This window comes from Penicillium concentricum, assembly GCF_028827145.1.
Source record: "Penicillium concentricum strain IBT 3081 chromosome Unknown utg000001l_segment0_segment0, whole genome shotgun sequence".
Lineage (NCBI taxonomy): Eukaryota > Fungi > Ascomycota > Eurotiomycetes > Eurotiales > Aspergillaceae > Penicillium > Penicillium concentricum.
Window position 1 is genome coordinate 7,683,194 of NW_026622754.1, and position 27,447 is coordinate 7,710,640.

The following is a 27,447-nucleotide window of genomic DNA, read 5'->3' on the forward strand; positions in this document are numbered from 1 at the left end:
TTAAAGAAGAGCTGCTACCCTAGGCATTCACTCTATCGCTCCTTCCTGTCAGTCTATCCTGTTACTTCCCACTATGCCCCCGGATTTTGATCAAAAGCAACGCCCCTCCCCCAATCCTCTCAATTTCACCCAAGGTTTTACAGTTATTGGCTATTAACCATGGAGACTGAAGAGACCAAAGGGCCTGCAACCCAGCCTCTTGCCTCGCCCATTATCGAGGCAGCATCAACTTCTCCTGGGGCGATCGAAGGACTCCCAGTCCCCCTTCCTGCCTCGCCTACTACCATCGAGCCGATATCGTTGTCTCAACCTAGCTCAGGCTCATTGGAGGAACTAAGCCACCATGATGAGACATCAGACGCACAGCTTGCCAGTGTGACACCTCGCCGGCAGTTTCACTACCCTGTGATGAAAGAAGCGTTGAAAGTACTTATCGACAACACCATCTCGGTTGTGGAGTACGGGAACCAGGTGCTATACAGATGTGGATATGCAGAGGCTCTGATTGTAAGTGGTGAAAGCTTCCTCTCCAGTCCCCTAGATGAGACATCTAGCTAACATCATCCTAATAGATTGTTGAGTGGGTTGTACCCGATAAACAGCTGCTGCTTGCTTCACAGCATTTGCTCGAAAACAACTGGCCACGCCTTCTTTACTACGAGAAAGATTGGAAGGGATGCCCTAGAATGCCTGAATACCAGGAAGCTCAATACCTGATGCACGACCTTGATGGCCAGGGCTGGATGCGTGTCCATCTTATTCCTTTGTCACTGGTTGGTTTCACTCTTGAGGATACTGTCGAGGTTCCCTCGACATTTGCCCATGAGTGCCACCTCCTCACGCCCAAACCTCCCCATTACATGTCATCCTTGATACGTCATCTCTTGCAGCTCCCGATTGGACACAGCAGCAGAGTTCGAGTTGAGAAGGACCTAATGGGGTTTATTTCTGCTTACATACTCAAAGATGGGCCGGCTGATACAACTCTTTGGACCCATCTTAATCACCCGGAGAGCGACGAGGACTACCAGAAAAGAGTCGAAGAAGGGGTCCAATTTATGAAGACATGGGACTGGGGTAATATCGAGGAAAGATACCTGACCATAGCTGAATGTGCAGTCCGAGATTGCCGCTACATCGATACGCTGACGGACGTCCATGAAGGGAAGCGCACCCCCTGAGTCGACCTTAGGAGGTTGAAGGAGCTTTCAATATTCCTTTGTTGAGAGATGGTTCCTCCGCCTGGGTCTCTTTTTCGTCCGAATTCTCATTTCCATCCGAAGACTCTTCATTTGTTTATCTCTCCCACTGGGATAGCCTTGCACACCAGTTTTGTACATTCTTGTTCTGTCACATATCTCTTACCTTTCCATAAACTTATTCTATGCCAACAACAAGGAAGTCTCAAGGTGAAATATCGCATAATCTTCAAAAGCCATATATTTTCGAGGACCATGATATTCTTGGCACGTTACATAGTGTACATCATTGTAGTTAGTTCACAACGAAACTTACTCTCGACCAAAGCTCGCCATTTTCCGACAGAGAGTCAAAAAATCGGCAGCTCCAGCTTCAAGCATCCAATACCGACCCAAGCCTAGGTATAAAGCAAGAAAACGGTAGCAGGTTATTTGGCTTGCATTTTATTGGTGATAAACCTCCCGACATGTCTGTGACTGGGTTATTGCAAAAATTGTCTGCTAAACTCTGACTGGATTTGTATGTTGATATAGAACAGGCAGAAAGACAAAAGGTATCGAAAAGAAAATCAAGACGCCATGACCTGAAAAGCATCGGTCGAAAGTGGAGGCTGAAGCCCAGATAATAATTGGTCATCACGCGTCAATCCAGCCTTGAAGCATGTACTTGCGGTGTCGCGGTAATTTGAGAAGACACACCGTCCACAAAACAGACTCAATCTGTACGTACTGATATTGTATCATATTGTCATAGGGCCCAGCGTCAAAGCCAAGCCCAGATTCGCGCCCCCAGTTCAGTCCCGCGGCGATTTATGCACGCCCGTGAGTTTTCAAGTGTCCCACTTCAGACCCCGCAATCATACACACATCAAATGGCCGAAAGTCAAGTCACGAGAAAGAAATCGCCGATTGCCTCCCGAGTTGAGTATGTCGGCGCCAATCACCGGCGTCGTTCGAACCAGGCAGACGAGCCCATAACAGCCACTGACTGATCCATCATCCACTCGCCAACACCAAGGTAGCTGTCAACCCATTTCTTAATGTCTTTGTTCTCTGTGATCTTGTCTGAATTGAGGCTGGGGCTAGGAAGGTCCCACGCACACACGACCCAACGGGGGTGCGCGGGGGTAAACAGAGTTAGCCAACGGTTCTCCCATGCATATAGATAGCATCCAAGGCAAGAAACGAGAAGAATAAAGGATAGCTCGGAAGAAGAGGATCGTGAGGGGTAGGGTGTATTTACGTGAGGCCCGTGGAGCGCTTGACACCTGCCAGGAAGGCGGAGACTGAGGTTGAAGACACTAGTTAGTTTGTATTCCAAGGTATAATAGAGACATGGGACTCACAGAGTACCGCATCAAATGCGTAGTGGGTAAGACGGCCGAACTAGATTGCACCGAACATCCAAGTCAGTCATGGCATGCTCTATGTTCGGGGGACCTCGGTTGTCCAGGATCTACCAGCAAAGGGCTCTTACCATGATGTCAAGTAGAAGGTGCCAACACTGTTAATATTGAGTAACCGGCAGTCACCAAAAAGCTTGAGAGACAAAAGTAAGAGGAGACCCAAGCTGTCATGGAGACCGCCCAAAGAGCGGTCACGTGTGAATTCACATGACGTCTAGTCTATAAAGTGGCTGGAGATGAGGCTGGTGAAACCGAGGATCTGACATAATCCATGTGGCTGGGGCCGGATGTGGCCACCTCGACACTAGTCCAAATTCGGTCTATCGATAAGCGCTCATCCCACCGAAATCCCCTTTCGCCTCTGGGGTCTTTGGGCTGGGGCCTCGATCAATTGGGTGTCTTTATTTGTCACGTTTACAGAGTATTCGATAAAGGGACTCCAATGTACAGCGCGTAGGCCAGCACGGGGCAATCCTCCGCTTTTTTGCGGTCAGCCCAGTCTGGAGTTGATATATAATTTTTTTTCTGCCTGGAGTATTTATGCCGCCTCTGCCGACACCTCCGGTTTGGAGTAAATGTAGAAAGTATAGCTAAACAAAGAGAGAGAAGCAAGATGAATCAAATATACATATTCCGCCGAAATTACAGGTTAATTTGGTATAGATATGGTCTAGTGTCGGACAAAAAAAATGTCTTGGGATGCCGATACTCACACCGGCGGCCAACATTTTCCCTCCCGCCCCTCACCCATCCGTTTTCTCTTTCCCCTCCATCTCTCATCCTTTCTCTTCTACCATCCTCTCTGATAATTGATCAGAACTTCCTTACCTTTTCTACATTAATTCAACAATTGTTGATCATATCAAAATGGCGGCTACCAGCTCCCTCGATCACCTGAGCAACCGCATGAAGCTGGAGTGGCACTCCAAGCTCAACACCGAGATGGTGCCTGCGAAGAACTTCCGCCGTACCTCCATCATTTGCACCATTGGTATGTTACACCATTCAATGACTCTTTTCAGGTCGAGCCTGTCGAAGAAGTTGCAATTGAGAAAAATCCCGATTACTAACATGCAATCGATCAGGTCCCAAGACGAACTCTTCTGAGAAGATCAATGCTCTCCGCACAGGTATGCCAACAAAATTTCCGATGGAAATTAGCAGTTTTGTTGGGCAGTTAAACTGATATGGTCATAGTCGGTCTTAACGTTGTTCGCATGAACTTCTCCCACGGATCATATGAGGTCAGTATCTCCAATCAGCATCTGGTGAAGACCTTAAACTGACTTGCTTGCAGTACCACCAATCTGTCATTGACAACTCTCGCGAGGCTGCCCGTGTCCAGACTGGTCGCCCTCTCGCCATTGCCCTCGACACCAAGGGCCCCGAGATCCGTACCGGTAACACCGTCGGTGACAAGGACTACCCCATCGCCCAGGGCACCGTGCTTAACATCACCACCGATGAGGCATACGCCACTGCTTCCGATGATAAGAACATGTAAGATCATTCCCTAAGATCATGCCTATTGCCGAAGAGAGAACTGTTCCAATCGACATTCGCTCAATGTATTTGCGTGGCTGGACGAGCTTGACTTGTGACGTGGACTGACAAGTGTGTGACGACAGGTACCTGGATTACAAGAACATCACCAACGTGATCACTCCTGGCAAGCTCATCTATGTTGATGATGGCATTCTGTCCTTCGAGGTGATTGAGATTGTCGATAAGCAGACCCTTAAGGTCAAGTGCTTGAACAACGGCAACATCTCGTCCCGCAAGGGTGTCAACCTGCCCGGCACTGACGTAGACCTCCCCGCTCTCTCGGAGAAGGATATTGCCGACTTGCGATTCGGTGTCAAGAACAAGGTCGATATGGTCTTTGCCTCATTTATCCGTCGCGGCAGCGACATCAAGCACATCCGTTCCATCCTCGGCGAGGATGGTAAGGAGATCCAGATCATCGCCAAGATTGAGAACCAGCAGGGTGTCAACAACTTCGATGAGATTCTTGAGGAGACCGACGGTGTTATGGTCGCCCGTGGTGATCTCGGTATCGAGATCCCCGCCCCTAAGGTCTTCCTTGCCCAGAAGATGATGATCGCTAAGTGCAACATCAAGGGCAAGCCCGTTATCTGTGCCACCCAGATGCTGGAGTCCATGACATACAACCCCCGCCCCACTCGTGCTGAGGTTTCCGATGTTGCCAACGCTGTCCTTGACGGTGCTGACTGTGTCATGCTGTCTGGTGAGACTGCCAAGGGTAACTACCCTTGCGAGGCCGTTAAGATGATGTCCGAGACCTGTTTGCTCGCCGAGGTTGCCATTCCTCACTTCAACGTCTTTGACGAGCTGCGCAACCTTGCCCCTCGCCCCACTGACACCTCCGAGTCCATTGCCATGGCTGCTGTCAGCGCCAGTCTGGAGCTGAACGCCGGTGCCATCATCGTCCTGACCACCAGGTATGTATTGCAACAGAGCTCTTGTCGTTTGTGTGACGTTCATACTAACAAGTTCATAGTGGTAAAACCGCTCGCCTTGTGTCCAAGTACCGTCCCGTTTGCCCCATCCTGATGGTCACTCGTAACGAGACCGCTGCCCGGGTAAGTCCAATTCCATCGTTCGAATGGCGTTCTTTGCTGACAACGTTTCCAGTACTCCCACCTGTACCGCGGTGTGTGGCCTTTCTACTTCCCCGAGTCCAAGCCTGACTTCAACGTCAAGATCTGGCAGGAGGATGTCGACCGTCGCCTCATGTGGGGTATCAACCACGGTCTTAAGCTCGGCATCATCAACAAGGGCGACCCTATCGTCTGTGTCCAGGGATGGCGCGGCGGTATGGGCCACACCAACACCGTTCGTGTGGTGCCCGCCGAGGAGAACCTCGGTCTGGCCATGGAGTAAACCTTCTGTAAACTGATCAGATGGTAAGCTTTTGGTGATCAATGATCCATTGTGCTTTGTTTACCGCCGGTGTGCGGATGGGATACATACCTCTTCTTTCTTTTCTCCGTTATGGCTTTTTTTTTCCCCTTCGAAGCCAATTTTGTTCTGCGCTGTGTGGTCTGGACCATACTCTGGAAGGTTAATGCATTGCTCATGTAAATGAAACGAATTTAATGCTTTCCGGTCAAGTTAGTGAGTCAGTAAAGACTAGACAATTCAAATTGAATAGACATGACACTGGTCTTTTGTGCTTGAGTCCTTGTAGACTTGATCGCGCGTCGAGAGAGTTCGCGGTTCGTCGCTTAGTCTCGCATATGCATAGCAAGCCAATGCAATGCAGAACAACTGCTCCGAATTTCATGTAATGAAACTAGAATGATCCTTTTCAAAGAAGACCCCAGTCAGTAGAAGCGAAAATTAAAAAATGAAAGTTGAAGAAAAAGCAGATGCGGGGGGCGCAGGGACCCGACGCAGGCAGTTTAAACCCGCGAGACCGAGGCCCATCCGGGATGACGATTATCAGGCACATGCCGTTGATGCATTCTGTCCACCGTCCTTCCCCTTCTCTGCCACAGAGAATGCGATTTTTGAAATCTTCTCGATGTCACAGCAATGAAAGAATTAGAAAGAGAATTAAAAAAAGTCCAGTGAATTTGTTTAACAAATTTCCGGGAGCCTTTGCCGTCCCGATCCCGGTTTCTGCCGATGGTTCCATGAGATTAGACCCTGAATATATAGATCTGTGTCATTTCAACTTGAAATCATAGTAGTGGGGACATCATTTAGAAGCCATATAAACCACATGTGTAGGTTATTGCTCATACTCCAATTTAATGCATACTATACATGTTATACTAGCACTCTTGAACTAAACATACATAATCCTTTTGTCGATCTTCATATCTTCTCCGGAATATTTCTGCGCTAGTATCTACAATATAGGGAGAAAGATACACAAGCACCCAGTGTTAACAATAATTAGTCGAATGACTGCCCGAAGGTGATATTTGTCTAGATTCATTATCACCAACCTTGATCAGCTATATGTACCAATCATTTGAGTCTAAGTGGATCGTTGACAAATTTCTTCATAGCCAAGGACTAGTTACGCTCTGTTCCAAGAAAATATCCGAGAGGAACTTCATGCAAGCACGTGTATACCGAGAACTATGTATTCTGTAGTAAGAAAATTCCCACATATTAGGAGTTATGCCAGAGGCCTGTTTGGCATATTAGAAAGCGTCTTTTCTTCTGGTTCCACGAGGCGAGATCATACAATGGCAATGGGGCCTTCGTCTCCAGTCATATCATTCCGCTTACCGCAGAAAAGGAAGTTCGCGGGTTTTAGGCATCGCCCTTGTGAAATTTTTATTGCTTGAGACTTTCCCAACATATACGTTACAATGGCGGATCTTCCAATCACTTACGAAAAGGACGTTATAGTCGGTTAACCCTTGCCACACTGGAGATCCATACGAACGGACGCCAAACATTGTATACCGTCGTTATGAGTTTGGAAGGAAGCGCAAGATTTCCCTACATCCTGAACTACGTCAAGAGTCAGGATTTGTTCCACCAAAGACCTGGTGATTATCGAAACCATCCAGTAAATTGAGAATGTCTCGAAGCACAGTCATATATCGCTTCACCCGTTTTGGATCCACTTCGTTATCATGTACTACATGACAAAGCGGAGAGACGCTCAATGATACTGTTCGGCATCGAAAAATGACTTCTCGATGTGTCCCTTATCAAAATGACAAAAAGCGAGGACTTTAGAAAGCAAAAGCGCCAGGGACCTCACTTCTTTCCAGCAATGACTCCGAAGAGACTTTACTTCTTCTTTGGGGGTGCAACGTTGAACTGGAAATGGACAATGTCGCCATCTTGCACGACGTAAGACTTGCCCTCCTGTCTGTACTTACCAGCGGACTTGATTGGGCCCATCGACTTCTCGCCGTTGCAGAGGTCATGGAAGTCCTGGTACGCTACAACTTCGGCCTTGATGAAACCGCGCTCAAAGTCACCGTGGATGACACCAGCTGCTTGGGGAGCTAGTGTTCCCTGCTTGATCGGCCAGCAGCGAATCTCTTTCTCGCCGGCAGTGAAGTAGTACTGCAGTCCCAGCTTAGTGAAGCCTGTTTTAACTGTTAGTATAAAATACGCGAGGAGGATATCGAAAACGTCACATACCTTCGGTAGTAATCTTTCCCAAGCGGCTCTGGACCTTAGTGTCGGCCATGAAGGCATCTAGAGCGGGCTTGTCATCCCTCATGGACCACAGCTTCTCCTCAAACTCGACGGAGAAGGGGATAATGTCTGAGCCTTGACCGCCGTGGGCCTTAACCCACTCCGCGATCTTGGGCAGGTACTTGCACTTCTGGCGGAGGTAGTCTTTCATTGTAAGGTTAATGAGGTAGATCACCGGCTTGGTAGTGATAAGGCGCAACTTGATGTTGTTAGTATTGTCTCTGGAATGTTATGGAATCCTAGACAAACCTTCTCGTTGATCAACTCGATTTCAGGAGTCGTCCACTCTCCATCTCTAACAGGCTTATCCTGTTCTAGGAGTGCCTTAATCTTAGCAGTCGTCTCGTCGAACAGCGGCAGCATCTTGAATTTTCCTCCGGCCTTGCGCACAATTGCCTCTTCAGCAATCTTGGCTTTGGTAAGAATATCCAAATCCTTCTTACACAACTCGCTCTGAATTGTATCTGCATCGCAACATCAGCAGTCTATTTCTCCTATGTCAGAGGGGAATGGCTTACCCAAGTCACGAACAGGATCGACGGAGTCATCCACATGAAGGACCTCATCATTATCAAATGCGCTATAGAATAGTAAGTAGCTGCTTTCATTCCTCAAATTTCTGGAATAAACGTACCGGACAACGTGGTACATGCCATCCACAGCCTGAATATGACTCAGGAAAGCATTTCCCAAGCCGGCGCCCTCACTGGCTCCCTTGATTAATCCTGCAATGTCCGTAACCTGCAAATACGCCGGGTATTTGCTTGGTGGGTTCCAGACCTTGCACAGGAAGTCCTATATCTCACATTAGCTAGAGCCTCCCAGGAAGGGTTAAGATCCATCACGTGAGAATACCCACACAGAAATCGAAACAGGGAAAAAACATACATATCTTGGATCAGGAACACTGCAGCGCGCCTCATTTGGCTCGATGGTGCAGAATGGGTAATTTTCTGCTGAGGCGCTCTGCTCTGTCATGAGGTTGAACAAAGAACTCTTGCCCACGTTAGGCAGGCCAACACAACCCATCTTGAGGTTAGACTTGACGCGCCCGAAGGCGACGACATTGTTCGTCGGCGCCTCAACTGCCTTCTTTGGTGGCATCTTGGAATATAGTTATCGTCGGTTTTTGAGGACAAGTTGGTTCCCAAAGGCCAGTGTGTGTCAACTCAGATTTTTTTTACAGCAATTAAGGACTTTGTTGTCATTGGTCAACTGTTGCTCCTTTCTCCCGAGGTCCACCTTGGAATAACGGCGAATCTACTAAGTATTGTTGTTGGAAAAGGAGTTGAGCAGGTATTATCTCTGGAGGAATCTTGAAGATACTGTAAAACTTTTCTGGTCGAAGAGTTTAGGCCTTTTGGAAGGGGAGACGGTCAACTACACAGCAAAGAAGAACAACTTCGAATACGTTTAGATGTCTCGACAGAGCAGATTTTTATTAAAGGTTCTAACCTTAGAACTTAGATTTTTAATGATCATCTTTTAACAGCTTAATCTAAACAGAACTATCAGATGTACATTGTGAAATGAACTAGAAATATATATATATCAACAATTATACCTGGGCGCCATTTCGTAGTCAATTTGTTAGGGTTGCGCGGGTGGTCTGATCAAAAGTATATAACGCACACGTGATATTAGATGACTAAGATTCTGTGAAGGCGTATAAACTGGCGTCTTGTAATTGCTATATTCTACTTCTATTAGAATTGTATAGGAGTACTACTACTTTTAAAGTGAACCTCTATAATTTATAAATTATCTAAATAACGCGTGTTCTCGCGTTTTTAAACGTGATATAAACCTAACTAATAAATGATTTCGAATCGATTAAAATAGTAAAATTATTACCTTGAGACAAGGGCTAGAAACGGAATCTAAACGTAGGGCAATTGAAAAAGTCATGTTTTCGGAATGTTTCTATTGTTTAGGGCCCAGCCCATTAGTGGGCTGGGCGTTGGGCTTTGTGGGCTTTGCGGAGGTCTACTCCTGGGACAGTTAGCTATAAACCATTTTAGTATTAATATCATTCTCCTGTATTTGAAAGTGCTAGTCATCATATAAATAGGCAGTACTCTATACTCTGTTTAACACCGGGTTATCCGTTGTTTCGGGAGCGGGAGAAGCCCGGCAGTTCGCTGGTCCACATATTCTCAAAGTATATTAATTTAAATTAAACACTATATCTACATTGTGTGTTGTATAGTTCTGAATATCAGACCTCCCCTACGCCAATTCACACTCGATAAGACTCTCCACACCTTTCTGGGCACTCCAAATCTTCGTGATCTTCAATCCAGCAGATCTCACCAGTTCGTGCCAGTGGGCTTCAGTCCGCTCAGTCGAAGCGAAATCGGCCATCATGATAATATCAAGACTAGTTGTCTCCCAGTATGCGTTGGTATCTGGGATGACATTCTCGTTAATCAGCACCTTGCTGTGTCCACGCTTCATGACATCCACGAGACCTTTCAAGATCTTGCGGCAGTTATCATCTGTCCAGTCGTGGAGGACAGAGTGCATATAATAAGCGCGAGCGCCTATAGAAGAAAAAGGTTAGCTTTGACAGAGTGCTATAGAAGGGGACACTATACCTTTGATAGGCTGCTCAGTGAAAAAGTCATGCTCCATTGTCTCAATAGAGGAGTGAAGTTGCCCTGTCTTAGCTTGAGCAATTACATCGGGAAGATCCTGGAGCACCAGGCGCCCAGGAGCATCAGACCACTTGCGTCTGAACTCTGAGAGATCATGGCCCATGCTGCCACCGACATCGACAAGGAGAACATCATCTTGTGCAACATTGGAGAACAGGCTGGGCACGTCGTAGAAGCCGACATCCATCCAGCTAGGACGTCCTTGGTGGTAGACAGACATGTGGTTGTTAAACTGGCCAGCAGCCTCTGGGTTCTCCTTCATAAACTCGAAGAAGTGAAGGTCAGTTCGGAATCCACGCTGGAAGGCGCACTCCTTGCCGTTGGATGGGTTAGCATAACCGTCCTTCTTGAGCTGGGCAGGCAGCGCAAGCACACCGGAGGTAATGCAGTTAGTCCTAACCAAAGAATTAGTATTATACCTCTTTATTCTAGGTCCACAGGCGCAGACTTACATGCAAGGGTATGCATCATTGTATCGTTGCAAGCTCAACGAGATGGAAATTCCCGTGCGGCGGTATTCATTAGGACCAGTCTCAAGGATGACTCCCATTGCGCACAAGTGCTTCAGGATGCGAGCTAATCAGATATATGATTAGTAAGGTGTACTGACAAGGCATATAGTGATATGATAAGTTACATACCAAGAAGGACTGGGTCAGCACCTGTGGCCTTGGCCAGTTCGGCAGCAGACTTGGGCTTCTCATCCTTGGACAGAATAGCAAAAATTCCCAAATCAACACCTGTCTCAAGAGCAGCATAAAGAGTAGCCTATGAAGCCAATAAATTAGTTGCCATCAACGACATAAAGCTGAAGCTTTAGAATCATAGGAGCTTACCTGGGACCAACAGTATCTGATCATAGCCTCACGTGGGGTCTCAAGTGCATAGACCAGAGATCGAGCCGCCTCCAAAAGCATTGTTCGATCGGTGTGATCTTGCAGGCTGGCAACTTTGCCAAGGGAAGCAACTTGATCGACCAAGCCAGGCACCAGCTCGGGTGTGTTAGCGGAAGTTGCTCTGCGATCGATGAAGGCATCATGGAGGTCTCCGTTGGTCTGGCAGTCTCCATTTGTATAATTTGCGCCGTTATTCTGCGAGTCCCCGTTCGTGTGGGTAGTTTCGCTCAATCTCAGGGTTGCGATGTCTGGAGCCATTGTGGATTGTAATATAGATAAGCTTGAAAGTGCAGAAGAGCGTGAAGAAATGTACAAGTCAAAAGTACTCCAGGGGTCTTTAAATAAATTACAAAGTACATTAACTGTCCCTTTGCAATAAGCTGCATTCACTGTCTCCTTTTCTTTAAATAAAGCTACACCCCCTGAGCAACGGTTGGACCGGGTGTAATTATGCGGGTCCGCTGTCATGAAGATCAACCAGGATTCATACGCTTTGACACTGCAGTCTCTTACCATTGCCGGAGTTGGGGGCAGAGGAAGTGGAGACGCGGTAGTTCAACTTCATTCCTATTCGGGCAATGAACTTGTAGATTGTCCAACGGCTCGTTCAATGCCAAGAATTATACTCGGTAAATTAAAATTAGAGGCGAACGGATGAGTCTTTCCAGGTCCGCGGATGGATCCATCACGAGATGCATTGAAGAAACGAAATTCTTACCTGCCTATTGTACTTTTATAGGTAGTCGGTGGGCCAAATCGACCTAGGTAAGCTTGGAATCCCCCCATTATTTGTGCGAAAACCGTGTATATACAATATATTTTCTATGCTCAATGAACTGCATGAATGTATACGGTGTATGTGAATGACAGTGACAGAGCATGTCTATCAGTGGGACTAAGATTCTGACAGGCCCGGCTGAGTGGGAAGAAATATATTGATATCCACACCAAATCCCGTAAAACGGGGTAATGGGACAGTGGCGCATTTTTGGCGTATTTACTACGCTTTGCTACTCCTGGAGTATATTTACGATGATGCACTCTGTACCTTTGTCTTATTCAACTCCGGCTTTGGGGGAGATCCAGGCGAACCGGTCTTCGTATAATGGCTAGTTTTGTGGGACTAATAAATTCTAGCTGGATTATCACTAGTACGTTCTTAGAACCTCCAACATATGATCCAGACTTTAGCCAAGTTCTAGACTGCATGATCCAATTGTTTGTTTTTAGGTTATTTGTGCCAGATTTCAAAGCCAACCCGGTTATTCGATATCAAGACAGTATGAGCCTAGGGCTATTTGCGATGTCCCGATGTCGGGTATTGAGCTTACATAAGGAAGAAACCAGGATTTGAGGCCTTCAGGAGTCGTTCTTTAGCGACTTCGACTAACTGTCTAGTGCGACAGGGGTTTCATACCCCTGTCTGACTCAAAGTGGGCTAAAAATATTATAGGCAAGCTTAGCCTCGGAGATTACTCGCCGAACAGTGGCATTGTGTCTGCAAAGGATGAACAATGCGGCCTTCCTAAATAGGGCGATCGTCGCAGCTAAGAAACCAAAGGATTTCCTTGTAATGGACTTCCATGAATAGCTGGTCGAATAACGGCACACTTAAGCCAATCTTGTCCTTACATCTATGTATTTTATGTAAATCCTTATGTGCTAGTGTCAATTTTAGCAGGTCCTTTCTCGCAAGAGATTTATATAAACTAATGGGTCGCACTTCCTCACTTTTTCTCGCTTTTTATGAATCAAGCTTAATATAATGGCGGTCACCGCTGAAAATCTTCATGATGACAAGGGTCCTAAGATCCTGGCTGTGCTATGGACCCTGACCGGACTAACAACTGTCATGGTCGTAGCTAGGGTCTACATCCGACTCAAGGTGCTGCGGAACTTTGGTATGGATGATTATTTGATTGTGGTTTCCATGGTAAAGAAATCGAGCTCTGTCTTCTGTATTCGAATCTAACTGGAGCTTGTGTTCTAGATCATGGGGCTTGCATACTGTGCAATCTCTACAGCAGGCGTGAGTGTGGGCTTTGGAAAACATGCCATGTACTTGACTATGGAAAATCTGGAGATGGCCATTTTGCTCAATACAGTTAGCTTTTTGTTTGGAATTCTCTCCTTCACTATTCCCAAAATTGCTGTGACCTCCATGTTGACCCGCATCCTAAATCCCAAGCCAATGCATAAGGCTATACTGTGGACGATGGTTGGAACCGCAGCTATCGTGTCCATTATCTGCATTTTGATCTTGTTTACTATGTGCGATCCGGCAGAGGCGTTATGGACGCCTAGACTTATGGCAGCAGGTGCCACCTGCAAGAGTACAACGATGCTCATTGATTATGCTATCTTCACTGGAGGTAGGTCTGTTCCTATTCAAAAATTTGCACCTATTCATTATTAACCCCCGTATCTCTAGCTGTGTCTGCTGTTGTTGATCTAACTCTAGCCATTTACCCGACCACCGTCCTGCTGAAGCTCCAAATGTCTCTACGAAAGAGAATGGCGCTATGTGCTGCTTTAGGGCTTGGTGCAATGTAAGTCGATATAACCAAACTATGCCATACTGCCCAGAAGCTGACGGGAGTGGCGATGAAGTGCTTCTGCGATGGCAATTATCAAGTGTACCCAACTTCATGGGCTCGCCGACAAAGCCGACTACACATGTGAGTCTTTCTATAATCGCTGTTATCCCTCTAGCTACAACCAACGGCTGACCAAAACAAAAGACGGTACTGCCGACCTTGTCATGTGGACCAAGTAAGCATCTCCCATCTGATGATCTTTACTGTTACATGATCTAACCCTTTGTTCTCCGTGTAGCATCGAAGCAGACGTCGTCGTTATAGCATCGTGCATTCCCACCTTACAACCCCTCCTCGAAATGATGCTCGGTAAACGAGCAATGGGCTCCTACAGTCAAGGAAAGAGCGACCAGTTCAAAGGCAGCAGCAATTTCCCCTCCTCATACAATCGCTCTAAGCCATCAAAAACCCACGACGAACTCGGCTTCACCAACATCGACCGAGAGAGTCAAGAAAGCATCCTTCCCACTGATGACAACAAGACCAAGAGCCACCCTATGGGGCATATCTACCGCAAAGATGACGTGACTGTAGAATACGAACCATCAGCACCAAAAACTGGCCCGGGGCATACTTCTTGGTGAAGACGCAAGGCGAGGCTGAGCTTTCAGCTCCTCCGAAAAGCAACATGGACAACTGAATTGACCACCAAATCACTTTCTGATGGGCGTTGCATTTTCTGCGCAAAATAGTGTCCACGGGTTGCACACACCTTTCACGGATTTCTTACCTTCTTTTTACAATGTATATATTATGTACTACTTATGTTGAATGCTAGGATTAGAAGTTGGGCAATATACTTCTTCCTTAACGGATAAAAGCTTCAAATAAATTAATAAAGAGCATAAACCACGATGCCATAAATATGACTTCTCACGCCGTATCCGCTCTCATCTAGGTTTGGGCCGGCGGTTAGTACAAAAAGATGTCCTAGCCCAAAATTTGAATCTACATATAAATACGAAGTGATTTATAGAGGGGCATATTTGAAATTGGCATGATCTCATTGAGTAAACGAAAATGATCCGGGACTGGCTATGAAAATGCTAGTATGAAATGAATGTCTTGAATGAGGCAATGTAGCCATGATAAGAAATTCGCAAGAAATAAAAGCACAACGCTACGCTGCGCCTCTTCATGCAAATTCATCAGGTCGTAAATCATTAATGTAAGTTGGTCATGGCTGCGGGTCAAAACGAAGGCTGTCAACTAAGAAGCCATCAGAAACCAACGTCTTCCGCATACCCGCTCTCATCCACAGTCTCAACTTCAGTGAGGTGGTTCTCATAGCGGTACATCGCAGTTGGTTGGAATTGATGCCAGCAGCTAAACCAGAGTCAGTATTAAGCGGCACACGAGAGAAGATATACCAACTAACCTTGGAGCTTGAAGCACGTATCTGGCCATTGCCTCGCGGAAACGGCCCTTGTATTCCCTAGGACTTGTGACCGTTGGTCGATTGCGGCCACCGCCAGCGAATCCTTTGTCTTTGATCCAGGACTCCAGCTTTTTGTCCCAGGTGTAGGTGCGGATACAGTCAATGATTCCTACCACCAGTTCGTCGCGGCTTTCATCGATGGCGATCATGAGCGAGTAGTCCATGACATCTTGGCGACCCAAGAAGAGTGTGTCATTCCATACACTTTGGCCAAGAAGCTTCTTTGAGTGCTCGCGGGCAAAGAGAGGTGTCTCATAGATGAAATCCACCATGTTTTCATCCAAGAGAACCTCGTCCCGTTCACCAGTACTCTCTACTTTGCGGTTTCGCATTGAGCCTTTCAGGTCGAAGATGCGCGTAGGGACACGATCATAAAACAAGTTCTCCATGAGCAATAAGAACCAATTGAACTCTGTTCCTGTGACTGGATTCTTGATAATGACTTGGTAAAAGCCAAACATCTTGGCGATTGCGGAAGGGAGTTCATGGAACAGGGCTTCGGACATGATTTGGAAATAGGCCGGAGCAAATTTGAGGAAAGCCTGCGTCTCAATCGGCGAGAGTGACTTGAGAATGAAACGGTCGTCAAGGGTCTTCAGGAATAATGATTTCGTCTTGCCTCCCTTTGAGTCCCACTTTGCGCAACGAGACAACGACTCGACGATTCGATCTGCTACACCGCACTTTTTGCGTAGAGCATCAAACTGCTCGGCGTAGAACACTTTGCACAGCATCTTGGCCTGGCCTTCTTGGAATTGATACTTCAGGTGTGTGCCCGTAGGCCGCAAGAGAGCATGTTCGACTCGTGCTTCCTTCGAAGCCTCGATGTCATCTCCGGCGTCAGGTTTGTGTTCTTCCACTTCGTCAAACCGCTGTTGAATGCTTGAAAGCTTTTCTTTGTAGTCGAAAGAGTCCAAAGCGAACGCTACCAAAGAGCTTGGTTCATCCTCGCGAACAATAATATTGCAATCAGCAAAGACATGATCCATGACACTGAGTGGATAGTCAAGAGACGCCCACCCACTGGCAGAACGTTCAGACCAGAAGTTTGTCAGCATTTTCAGAAGCGTAGTGCGCTCGTGTTTAGGGAGTTCTTTATAGTCAACTGTATCGTCCTCTGCTAACTGTTTCGTCTCTTCGTGGGAATCTACCGGATGAAGATCTTCAACCATGCTTTGTTCCTCATCACTTTGGTGATCATCTGCTTCGCCACCAGACAATAGTTGGTTGTCAGGACAGAGTGCACTATCTACTTCCGTAGGCTCTGGGGGAGAGTCATTTGGAAGAGACGGCTCATCGTGAGTTATATGATCATGCGTGAGTTCATCGCTCTTGCGACTCATGTCGTCCATTGGGATCCGTGGAGCCGAGGGCAAAGATTCATCACTATCAACCGGTGGCTCACGCTCTTCGACAGCCTCTCGAACATTTCGATAGACCTCCACGATTGGCTTCGAGGACGCTAATGGGAATACTCGGGAGTGAGTGCCCTTAGCAGCGCGTTGTCGTCTTTCGCGCTGTCTCTCTTTTTCGAACTCACGGCTCAATTGTTCAAAATGCCTGGCAAGATGAGAAACCTGCGATATTCCCCTTTTACTTGGAGCAGACCGCGGGATAAGCGAGTGACCCGAGGCAAATCGGGCACTCTTGAGGGAACTCAAGCCCAAACGATCGCTCAGCTTTCTATCTGATGACTTTGTTGGTGACTGGCCTGCAGATTTTTCCGGATCGGTTGGGTTGGTGAATGCCATTTTTAACCCTGGAAGTGGAATGTTGTGAGATGACCGTGGTAGATTTGCTGGCTGAGATTGGGTGCGCAAAAGTGGAGGAGATCGTGTCTTACCGGAGCGTCGAAAGGCTGGTTCGGTAGGTCTCGGTATCGCCGAAGGCCGACGGACTGGGGTACTTGGCATGTCAGAAGCCCCGTTGTCTTCGCTTTCATTTTTGGTTCCTAGATCTGGAATCCCAGAACTTTCCGGTGGTGATAATTCTGATGATCCGTCGCCGGAAATCATCACGGGGAGATCAGTGTTGATTGAAGATTGATTCGAAATGTCAGCATGACCAACGGAGCTGCGTTCCGATTGACCAGTAGGAACAGCCAAGTCAAGATGACGGACTTCTTCTTGTGAAACAGCCTCATCCTGGGGAGAGGACCTCGTTCCGTCGGCGGCATCGACTGATAAACTTGCTTGCTCGGCCAAAGCTGGAGGCGACTGCAACGCGACTTCTTGGAGTTCCTCGCGATGCTTTTTGCCAGCATGCTCCTCAACAACGGAGACCAGCACATTCTGTGCCTTTTCCGGCGAAAGTGTCATGCGTCGCCTCATCCGTGGTCTGTCAATTGCCTGGTTGTTTTCATCTTCAACGTCCGTAGGGGGTTGAAGGGCATCATCTGTAGAAACTGATGTTGCATCTTTGTCGAGAAAGATCTTCTTCAGTTGCAGCGTTGCCATATGCTTGATATCTTTTTCCGATGGGAAAAAGTTCATTTCGAATTCGGCAAACGTCGTGTCCCATTCGACAACCTTCTCTTGAACTGCACGGAGGACCTCATTCAGCGGTATGATCTCCCAGTAGCGAGAACTTGTGTATTTGTCTTGTAAGTGCCGGACCAAAGAGCTATGGTCTTCATGACCCTTCTTGATCAATGTCTCGATTTCGGTCTTGCAGCTTTCCGCTAGCTCGGGAACAACACTCTCGACATTGATGCCTTTTAAACGGTCTTGAACAGATGCCATAAATTTGCTGATACGTTGCTCGGTACGCAAATATACTTCGTTCCTCATCTTCAGATCGTTGTCCACCTTCCAAGTGACACGAGGCCGTGGAACGATAATTTCGAGCAGACGAATAGGGTCATATTGTACCCGCAAAGCAAGATCCCTATAACCAAAAAAGTGGAGGTAATCCCGCCGCAAATCATGGGAGCAACCTCCAGTACGAGCAAGCAAGTGTCGGCCCCAGAAAGACAGCTCCAAGTATTTCCCGAATGAATACTTCCATGTGCTCTTCGACATAGGCATGACTTGAGTCTCGTTGCCGCAAACTTTGCAACAGCTCCACATCAGCACGGTATTGTGGAGCCCGAGGAGCTTAGATGGGTAAGGTTGGACCAGGACGCTGATCTGAGCCTCTCCATGGACGTACTGGCGGTGGTGTTCGAACATGCGCTTCTCGCAGCCGTTGACGGTGCATATCGAATTTGCGGTGAGACAAAGGTCCTCGACATACTGCCCAATTGTGAGATCTGACTCGAAGACCGTGTCATCTCCATGCTCATTGTAGAACTCCAGGGCAAAGGTATCCGGCCCTGAGCAGGGGACTGATGTTGTTGTGCAGACGACACTGTAGAGAATGACTATATTTTGATGTGCATAAGGGTCGAACATGTTGGGGTTCCCCGCTACATAGGCTTCCCACTGGCGTTTTTGGGTTTGATGGTGATAAAGTGCCCGATCGTACTCGGCTTCATGCGCAGCACGCAATACTTCCTTGACCTTTGCTGGCGCATCTTGCGGTGATTGATGAACCATTTCCGGGGTGATGAGAACGAATTTCTGCGGTTTGACCTTTTCATCGGCGATCTGATTAGAGTTGCCGTCTTGATCACGAAGAGATTTCAAATACGAGAGTCTGCGTTCCATTTCGCGCGCACGCGTCAGGAGATACGGAGCCTCGAATTTTACGAAAGGTGATGCCGACAAAATCTTTGTCTCGTAATCCTGGACCATATCGTTATAGTATGTCGGCATTGGGATGTCGTCTGGAACCTTCGCACCATCGGCATCAACGAGAATTTGGCTATCAGAGATATCATCGAGTTTCTCGCTTGTTCCCTGTTGAGCGGTACATGGGTCGACTAGAGGTGCGCCGCCTTCGTGAGTGATAGTCTGTTGATTATTTTTGTCCTTGTCAGACACAGTTATTGGTTCTTCTGCCGTCGAGGCTGATATCCTTCCGAATTCATCTCGCATAACATTTGTTTCGAGGCGGAGATTGTACACAACGTAGATCATGAACTCGGTGATCCTTTTCACCTTTGCGAGGAGTTGGTCATCTCCTCCGCGCAGGATAATGGTACAGCCGAGCTCTTTCGGACAGCCGGAGATGTACATATATGTTTTCTTTCGACCATTATGAACATAGGTTTTCACGTCGAAACTGCTGCAGTCACTATGCAATGTGGTCGTCAAGAGCTTATCCATAGATGTCATAATTCTAGTCTGCGTACATCTCGACACAGCCTCGAGAACAGATGGCTTCACGTTGTATGCGGTGGCAATTCCAGCTCGCTCCAGGAGGCCAAGAGCCAGGCCAGAAACAGTTTTCTCGACCAACAGCAGGTTTGGACGCAATGCTGAGATCCGACTGACCAAGTTCTCCAAAAACTCACGCTCTTGTCGAATGACAGGCTCGAGACTCATAAAATGCTGTTGTTGACGAGCATATTCAAGAGGAAACGTGATGATCAAGATGTTTGGACGTAGGATGTTTCGTGACATGCCTTTCAGGGCTAAATTTTTGGTGAAAACGAGTCCCGATACATAGGAAGTGTCACTAGGCCGGCCACCCGGAATCTTCTTCAATTTGACGTAATGTCGAATGTCCATGTCATCTCCTTTTTGGACATCTGGATCGACCTCATCTGCAGCTTTCAAAAGTATTGGCATCAAGGCATTTTCCCAGCTGTCGCCATTTGGCAGAGCAGATTCTACAAGCAGCTGATGGAGTAGCTTTCGTACGTGTTCCAGACTGGCTTTGTTCAATTCCACTGGTGGCGCATCATTGCCCCTCATTGATGAACTCCGAGTCATCTTGAACCCGACCTGCTTAGAGCCCTCGGGTAAACATATGGCTGGTACTGAGGTGTCATGAGAAATCATATTGTCCTTCGATGTCCTGGGAGAATGACGCGGTTGAAAACTGCTATTAAAGCTCATGTTTCGACGACGAGAGAAACGAGGTAGATTCACAGCCCTTGAACTGGTGATACTGGCATCGTCTGCATCTCGAGTCACACTAGCGGTATTTCGGTCTCCAAAAGCAGATCTGCCCTTCTTCACTGCTGCCAGAAGCCCACCAAAGGAAGCTCTCTCGCTTTCACCCCCACTTTTGGACAGAGTGCCCTCAGAGACTGCAGACAGAAGACTGGGCTGCTCATCGCCACTGGATGCGTCATCCGAGAGATATTGAGCAAGGTCGGGGTCAATGATATTATCCTTATGAAAGGCGGGTAGTCGAGATTCAGCGTCTATCTCGTCTGCATGTCGGCGTTGGAACGGAGCTCGATCTTCATGATATGGCTTGAAGCCGCGAATATATTGCTGACGAGAGTGGTGACGTTTGTGACTGATCGAGTGCGGTCTTCCACCCAGCGAGGACCGCAGAGAGCGCGAAGAGGTAGGTCGTGCCAGAGGGCGATCAGAATCAATTTCGAGAATTGCCGAGCGGCGATTATGTCCCTCTCCCGCACGTCGTGTGGCCGGTATGGCCATTGTTGGGGTTCTCAGAACGTGATCGATCGATTGAGATACAACTGAAGATGAATCATCGTCGTCCGCAGATGTCCGCCCAGTATTGGTCCAGCTGAGTTCGGCAACCCGAGGATTTCCCACTATGGGGCTCTGTTCGCTATCGGAGAACTCAGATGAATCATCGTCATGCGCATTGATCATCTTCTCACAGGGTTTGCAAACCCGAATACTCCCAGGTTGTCCGAAGCGTGTTCCCGAGATAAGCAGAGTGCATTTTGAATCAAAGATCTGACCACAGGTTCGACAGTGATGTTTTCTGCGAAATGTTGTGAATGGTTCTCCGCAATGGAAGCAGTCTTTGGCATTCTCGTCCCGCATCCAGAAATCCCTGCTGAGCAATTTACTCCTAAGCTGCGACAAAACACCGTTGTTCTCGGCGGGAGGTTGGCGCCTGGCTTGTAGAGATTGACCAGTAGCCCGGTCGACTGTAGTGTTTAAAGGGGACAAAGAAGAGACCGTTGTGGTGGTTTCAGCCGTAGAGGCCCGTGAAATCACGTATCCAGGCAGTCGCGCTGTTCGCATTGAGGACGTTGACTCTGCATTGGATCTGCCGGAAGCTGTAACCTTTGGAGGCTCATTGGCGTTGGCGCTGTCACGAGGAATATTTGTCTCCGTGTTGGTTGGGAGTTTTTCAGCATTGTATGGTATGTCATCATGAGAGGAAAGTCTTGATAGACTATTTGACGTGGATACTGAAGCTTTGGGCTCTTCATAAGGGAAAGATGCTCTCGATTTCGATCTTTCTCCTGGATGATGAGATATATGATTTTGAACTGGCTCAGATTGCTTTGGATTTCGCACGTTAGCTGATTGAGTGGAGTTTTCGGGTAGCTTTTGCTGGTCTGGAGTAGAGACGGACTTCCGAGACTGGTGGTCTGGAGTATAGGTTGTCGAGAAAAATGAGTCTTTGGGGTTGTATTCCTCATGATGGCTGTCATGCATTTTTGCAGACAGAACCGGGGAACTAGAAAAGTTCTGACTCAATGAAGAGGATGTCTGACTCGCGGAAAGATCCGCAGGGCCTTCCTTGCTGCCGATACTTGTCGATTCTGCATTATGGATTCCCTGGTAGGGCACATTGACGGAACTGCTTCTTGAGCGGTCGGGATTTTCAATTACGTTCAGATGAAGCTGAGTAACTGCAGGATCTGCCACGATGGCGCTACCGGTGGCTTTCGTTAACGGTGCGATACTAGGCTTGATCCCAGGGGATGGTGACACGGAGGTCTTGGAAGATATGCTGCCACTTTTGGAGGATATTCTTGATCTCTTTCCTACGTTTGATTGTTGCATAGAATCGGGATGAGTGTGAAAGTCTGGTACAACAGGTGAGTGAAGCCTTGAGCCCTGTGATGAGTTGGGTTGTGATGGCGGATAATCAACGGAGCTTGTAGCCAGGTCCGAGACTGATTTTGCCATCGAACGCTCTGACACAGGGCTCTTGACTGCAGAAGTTTCTGTGGCATTTTTGTCTGTAGACTTTCCGCCACCACTGACAATATCTCTCACTCCCCCGACAGAAGTCCTAAAGCGACTATACAGACCGCTTAGTCCACCTTGTAATTCATCAGACAATCCTTTCTCATCCGATGCAGCAGCTGGAGCCGGTGGACTAGTAAAATCGTTGAAAAGAGTGAGCGATTCAGACTGATACGCTGCATTATGGTAGTGATCCAGAGCTGCATTCATCGATTCTCGATCGGTCTGAGTCGTTGCCATAGAGCCGCGTGATCCCCGTCGCCCAAGAGGAAGCGAAGTGGAAGACACAGATGGACTGCGTGAGTCCTGGGATTGCTGAGAATCCATGGCCAAGTCAGGCAGAAAGGTCTCAGATCATCCCCACACAGGATACAGGCACCTTTGGTAACCGATCATTCAGGCAGAACTGCGGTAAGGTCTCAAGTTTGGCGAGGTTGGAAGAAGGAAGAGGATCGAGGGTTCGTTAAAAGCGTCAGGGTGATCAAAGAGACTTCAGATGTTCTTTTACAAAAGAATAGGTCCTTGGCCCTCACGTTGAATGACGTGGTGGTGCTGAGTAAGCTAGGCGCGTCTGGGCAGCTCCGATAAGACGCGGTTCAGTGGATTTTTGATGTGCGACCTTCTCTTTTTTTCTACACATATGTAGGTAAAATACACCTTACAAATATCCCACCTAGGCATCCCTCCACTGCTTACTCTTACTAGCTATGACCCATATGCTGGGTGCATTGATCAAAAGGCTGGATTCGCACGATGAATCCAGTAAGTCCCTGGATTGCGGCTTTGGCCGACCAATGTCTCTCGTTCTACCTCGGTCAAAATGATCAAGATGATATCCAGGTGGAGGATTTTGAGGGATGCCTCATTTTCATTATCCGCAGGCCCACACTAAACTCAGCCGTTGTTGTGTCGGTAAGATATCTCAAGCGGATGTGGGAAAAAAGAATTGTTGCTAATTGCATGTATTTTGTCTCTCAGTGGGGACAAGGAGAGGACAGTCATCGAGCCACATTCACAGACTCAAAGAACCAGATCGATGCGATTATTCTACGCGGCTCGCCGGACGCGCAGGAAGAAACCTCACCCTGCCCACCGTCGGTCAAAGGGGGCCCTAGGCACCTGGTTGAGCTTTCCGATATCAAGCTCATTTTTACGTACTCGGCATCTGTTCCGGATGTCTACCTGCACGTCAATCGATTTACCATCCACCCGAATGCAGTCTCGAGAGGGGATGTGCCGAAACCAAAGCTCAAGAAGACACCGACTCTCAGAACCCTAATGACCATGGCATGCGAGAAAATCCGAAAGACACAAGCGCATCCTGGCTCCAATAGTCAACCTAATACTGGCTTGACCGACTCATTTGTCTCTCAGCGTGATCAACCTATGCCACCCCATCATTCTCAAAACAACTCGACATCGCAGTTGCTCTTCTCCCAACCCCTGTCTAATATGTGCCATGGCGCACCGAACGGTAATTCAATGACCAATCGTGTTTCCCTCAACAGGTCATCGGATCTTCTAGGATTGCTCGCTCCTTCTCGTCCAATTCAAACGGACGGCCCAGCCACTCAAGAACTTCCGGAGACCCATGGACTATCTCTAGGTGAACGTAAAAGCATGCGCTCTTCCTTGCCAAATGGGAGGAAGCCACTGGCACCACAAGAAATTGACGCATATCCAACCGGAACACAACCCTCATTCCGAAGACTTTCTAGCAACACTGCTGATGCGACGCGCACTAGTAACTCTGCTACCAATCTGTCTCTCGCCAATCTCAGTGAAGATGTGGATAACCTAATAGCGGAGTGTCGAAGTCAGGTTGCGCAATCTCCAAATCAGTCGGATGATCATGACCGGGCTCATACTGTTGGAACCGGGGATAACCAGCAGTTTTCGAAAAAAGACATCGTGGCAGTACAGATGCACCGCCACAAGAAGCTCGGGATGATAACCTGGACTCACAAGGCCCGCAGAGCCCACACACATCACCTTTCAAAAAGCGACAGCGTATTGATGCCGGAGAGGTGATGCCGGCAGACACAACTGAATCCGAACAAGTGCAAAATAAGACAATGGCGTCACTTCCTACAGTGCAGATCGTAAGCACCAAAACAGACAGAGTGTGCCCATCCACAACTAATCCATGGGAAGGAATGATACAAATACCTTTGAGCGAAGTTGATATTCCAAAAGATCAGGCAGAACTTTTGGAAGAACTCAAATGGATTCCTCAGGACCCCGGTGTATCTGCACCTCTATGCCATTTACCACCTCATCTTTTGACGCGATGGAACAGCATTGCACGAAGAAGACAACATTTGGCCGAAGAAGCGGAAGAAAAACAAGAAGCAGAAGCAGAAGCAGAAGCAGAAGCAGAAGCAGAAGCAGAAGAAGCAGAAGAAGAAGAAGAAGAAGAAGAAGAAGAAGAAGAAGAAGAAGAAGAGCAAGTATCCGAACATGACCTTACTCCGACCCCGCACGATATCCAAACATCCCCCATACCATGGTCCCCGTCACCCGATAGGACCCCTGCTCGAGATGTCCTTCCACGAGACACCGCCTCTCCCCCAAAATACATAAGGCCTACCAGAAAGCCCCCTACGCCAAGCGGTACTCAATGTAACGTCTATCAATCTGCAGATGATGGCAATGTGGACATGGTGAACGGATCTTGCAGTGCTTCATTTCAGCCAGGGCGGAGAGATATCGTCGCGTCAAAGGACAATATCAAGACAGCAGGGCAACAAAGGTCTCAGTCTCCCGATGAAGTAACAATAAAACCGAGAAATCCAGTGTCTTTGGGCCATGGTCCTGACGGTGACCCATCCCGAAAGGAAAACGCTCTCAAATCGCTTGATGTGGTTGATGACCAACCCGCAAGTTTGATACAAAAACTTTCTCATGATGAACTACTCCCGCAACATCCTCCGCTTATATCTGAGCTCCGTGATGAATCAAGTGGCGATGAGAGCGACGAGCCAGAGATGGAAACATATGTCCCTTTCGCTCTGGGGGGAATCATTCCATTAAGCAGTCAGCCTGAGCAGGTACTTACTAGCTCGGGGCCATCGCTTCCAAGATTTGCAGGGGGGACTATCCAAGTAGTGGAGACACCTGCAGTCCATATGTCACGTCTGAATCCCGAGAAGCAAAGCAAACAGAGAGTTGGATTAGAACTCCAGAGTTCTCAGAATCCATCATCTCGGGCTGCCAATACATCCTCTTCATCTCGAATCCTCAATACCTACCGGTCACAAGATAGCCATGGGCAAAGTGACCCATCCCAAGAGGCACCAAATCCATCTTTACCGACATTGGCAGACGGTTCACTGCGAGTGGATGTGCTATGTACTCAGACTCAAACGAGCAGCGTACATGCGCCATCACAGGCGACAGTCCAGTCATCTTCGGACGTCGTACTTGATTCATCGAGACCTGCTCAGCGACAGCGTGGCTCTTCTATCTTCCATTTAGACCACTCAGATGACCCATCGTCTTTTCCTTATGTCAGGTGCCACTCGCTATCCATGTCTCAACTTCATGAACCAAGCCAAGATTCTTCCAGAGGACCTTTTTCCCTTGACGGCGCCTCGCAGTTGCCGGAATTGTCACCTATGGAATTCACCACATGGCTCGCCGCTGACGGAGAATCACCATCCAAATGTTCACGGCCTCCGCGCCGCGAGGGTGCTGATACTGGCCCAAAGGCATCCCTCAGTCCAAATGTCGACTTGGTAGCACGGCGGCAGGGCTTTATCGGCAAGTCTGACACATACGCTGAAGCGCAGACGATCTATGAAAAGTTCTGCAATGATTACTCGCCATATTCTGGTGATTTCGCCCACTTCATTGAGATGTGCTCGAAATTGCAGACAATGCGGCAAAGGGGCCAGCTGCAACGATCGTTCTTATGGGATGACTTTGTCATCCAACACCTGGAGGAGTACCCACGCCATCTTGCAGAGCGCACATCTCAAGAGTCAAAGGCACTGGATTACGAAGATTTCTTTTGCTCGAAATTCTCACGCCCCCAGCACAAAAAGAGAAGCCTAACAGCGCACGGGGTTGACATAGTCGCGTCTCAGTTTGTTCCGCCAACCATTGAAGGCGAGGAAACTCAGGATCAAGTGCTGCAAAGCGAAGCGGCCAACACTCCTTTCACCGCCAGTCTTGTGGCAAGGCTTTCAACCCTTCATGCTCACTCGCTTGCTGATGTTCCTGTTCCGGATGTTGACATGCCAACTGCAACGCAGTCATCGTCATCCTCTATTGACACCAGCTCAGATTCGGTGGAGGTCAAAGTTGAAGCAAACGATTCACCCAATGGATTGATTGACTCCCAAATTACCACGAGCAGCGACGATCAGCAGCCTTTGCTCTTCGGTCTTGATGAAGAGATGGTCGATGCAACACAATACGACGCAGATAACACTCGCGTTTCGCCTGATCCGAACGACGTTGGCATGGCCGAGACCGGCATGGACGAAGTTGACGATACACAAGAAGGAGATGATACTCACCATGAAACTGCCAGCATTGAACTTGGCGATGATACTGACGATCGCCATATCTCTGCCTCACCCGCCCCGCCCGCGGCCCTGGGCTCCCTCAATGCTGCCGTGATCGAGCCGCCAAGGCAACGAAGATCTTGGTTCCGATCTCTTCGGAACATATACCCCACAGGTCCTGTATGGTCAGATGATCCCGACACGCCATTCAAGCGCTGGGCTCGCCAAGATCAGAACCTTCTCCAAGAACTCAATCGTCGCGGTGGAGCTAGGGTTCTACTTGACGAGAAGGGTGTCATATGTCGGCCTACCTACAACCAAGGAAAGAACCCTGGTCCCTAGCCATTGTATTTGTTCACGCATCTTCCATTCTAGAATTGTATTTCTATTTTCTACGGGTCAGCGGCTGGGTCGGCGCAATAGCAAGGAGCACGCATAACGGCAGATACCATTTCATTTCATTTCGTGCTTACTCGAGCAAAAGGAACCGAAATAGGGATAGTATTCTATCTTATTTTCGCATTCAGACTC

At 48.0% G+C, this 27,447-nt stretch overlaps 9 protein-coding genes across 9 annotated transcripts; 4 read left to right on the top strand and 5 right to left on the bottom strand.

Moving 5' to 3' along the window:
* Positions 1–159: 159 nt before the first annotated feature.
* Positions 160–1,181, top strand: N7517_002963 (uncharacterized protein; the record flags this gene model as incomplete). The annotated part of the gene is made up of 2 exons (XM_056720693.1): positions 160–507; positions 573–1,181. 2 exons carry the CDS (start codon positions 160–162, stop codon positions 1,179–1,181), a joined length of 957 nt encoding a protein of 318 aa, XP_056584828.1.
* A 958-nt stretch (positions 1,182–2,139) lies between these two features.
* N7517_002964 (DUF1748 domain-containing protein) lies at positions 2,140–2,679 on the bottom strand (the record flags this gene model as incomplete). The annotated part of the gene is made up of 4 exons (XM_056720694.1): positions 2,140–2,281; positions 2,443–2,485; positions 2,546–2,585; positions 2,677–2,679. 4 exons carry the CDS (start codon positions 2,677–2,679, stop codon positions 2,140–2,142), a joined length of 228 nt encoding a protein of 75 aa, XP_056584829.1.
* Positions 2,680–3,442: 763 nt separating this feature from the next.
* Positions 3,443–5,509, top strand: N7517_002965 (pyruvate kinase CDC19; the record flags this gene model as incomplete). Its single annotated transcript, XM_056720695.1, has 7 exons — positions 3,443–3,596; positions 3,691–3,735; positions 3,803–3,849; positions 3,903–4,105; positions 4,234–5,067; positions 5,127–5,208; positions 5,261–5,509. The coding sequence occupies exons 1-7, from the start codon at positions 3,473–3,475 to the stop codon at positions 5,507–5,509; spliced, it is 1,584 nt and encodes a 527-aa protein (XP_056584830.1). The 5' UTR covers positions 3,443–3,472.
* Positions 5,510–7,384: 1,875 nt separating this feature from the next.
* Positions 7,385–8,905, bottom strand: N7517_002966 (YchF/Obg family ATPase; the record flags this gene model as incomplete). Its single annotated transcript, XM_056720696.1, has 6 exons — positions 7,385–7,689; positions 7,745–8,000; positions 8,051–8,265; positions 8,320–8,381; positions 8,436–8,596; positions 8,690–8,905. 6 exons carry the CDS (start codon positions 8,903–8,905, stop codon positions 7,385–7,387), a joined length of 1,215 nt encoding a protein of 404 aa, XP_056584831.1.
* A 1,125-nt stretch (positions 8,906–10,030) lies between these two features.
* On the bottom strand, positions 10,031–11,612 carry N7517_002967 (O-methyltransferase family 2; the record flags this gene model as incomplete). The annotated part of the gene is made up of 5 exons (XM_056720697.1): positions 10,031–10,344; positions 10,399–10,853; positions 10,911–11,034; positions 11,100–11,226; positions 11,295–11,612. 5 exons carry the CDS (start codon positions 11,610–11,612, stop codon positions 10,031–10,033), a joined length of 1,338 nt encoding a protein of 445 aa, XP_056584832.1.
* A 1,498-nt stretch (positions 11,613–13,110) lies between these two features.
* On the top strand, positions 13,111–14,535 carry N7517_002968 (uncharacterized protein; the record flags this gene model as incomplete). The annotated part of the gene is made up of 6 exons (XM_056720698.1): positions 13,111–13,287; positions 13,345–13,726; positions 13,786–13,903; positions 13,965–14,032; positions 14,096–14,126; positions 14,190–14,535. Coding segments are annotated over 6 exons (1,122 nt in total), but the record flags the coding sequence as incomplete, so codon positions are not given.
* Positions 14,536–15,171: 636 nt separating this feature from the next.
* Positions 15,172–22,732, bottom strand: N7517_002969 (1-phosphatidylinositol-3-phosphate 5-kinase FAB1; the record flags this gene model as incomplete). Its single annotated transcript, XM_056720699.1, has 2 exons — positions 15,172–15,277; positions 15,330–22,732. The coding sequence occupies 2 exons, from the start codon at positions 22,730–22,732 to the stop codon at positions 15,172–15,174; spliced, it is 7,509 nt and encodes a 2,502-aa protein (XP_056584834.1).
* A 69-nt stretch (positions 22,733–22,801) lies between these two features.
* On the bottom strand, positions 22,802–23,036 carry N7517_002970 (uncharacterized protein; the record flags this gene model as incomplete). Its single annotated transcript, XM_056720700.1, has 2 exons — positions 22,802–22,895; positions 22,939–23,036. Coding segments are annotated over 2 exons (192 nt in total), but the record flags the coding sequence as incomplete, so codon positions are not given.
* Positions 23,037–23,158: 122 nt separating this feature from the next.
* Positions 23,159–27,258, top strand: N7517_002971 (uncharacterized protein; the record flags this gene model as incomplete). Its single annotated transcript, XM_056720701.1, has 3 exons — positions 23,159–23,317; positions 23,384–24,322; positions 24,382–27,258. The coding sequence occupies 3 exons, from the start codon at positions 23,159–23,161 to the stop codon at positions 27,256–27,258; spliced, it is 3,975 nt and encodes a 1,324-aa protein (XP_056584836.1).
* Positions 27,259–27,447: the final 189 nt, after the last annotated feature.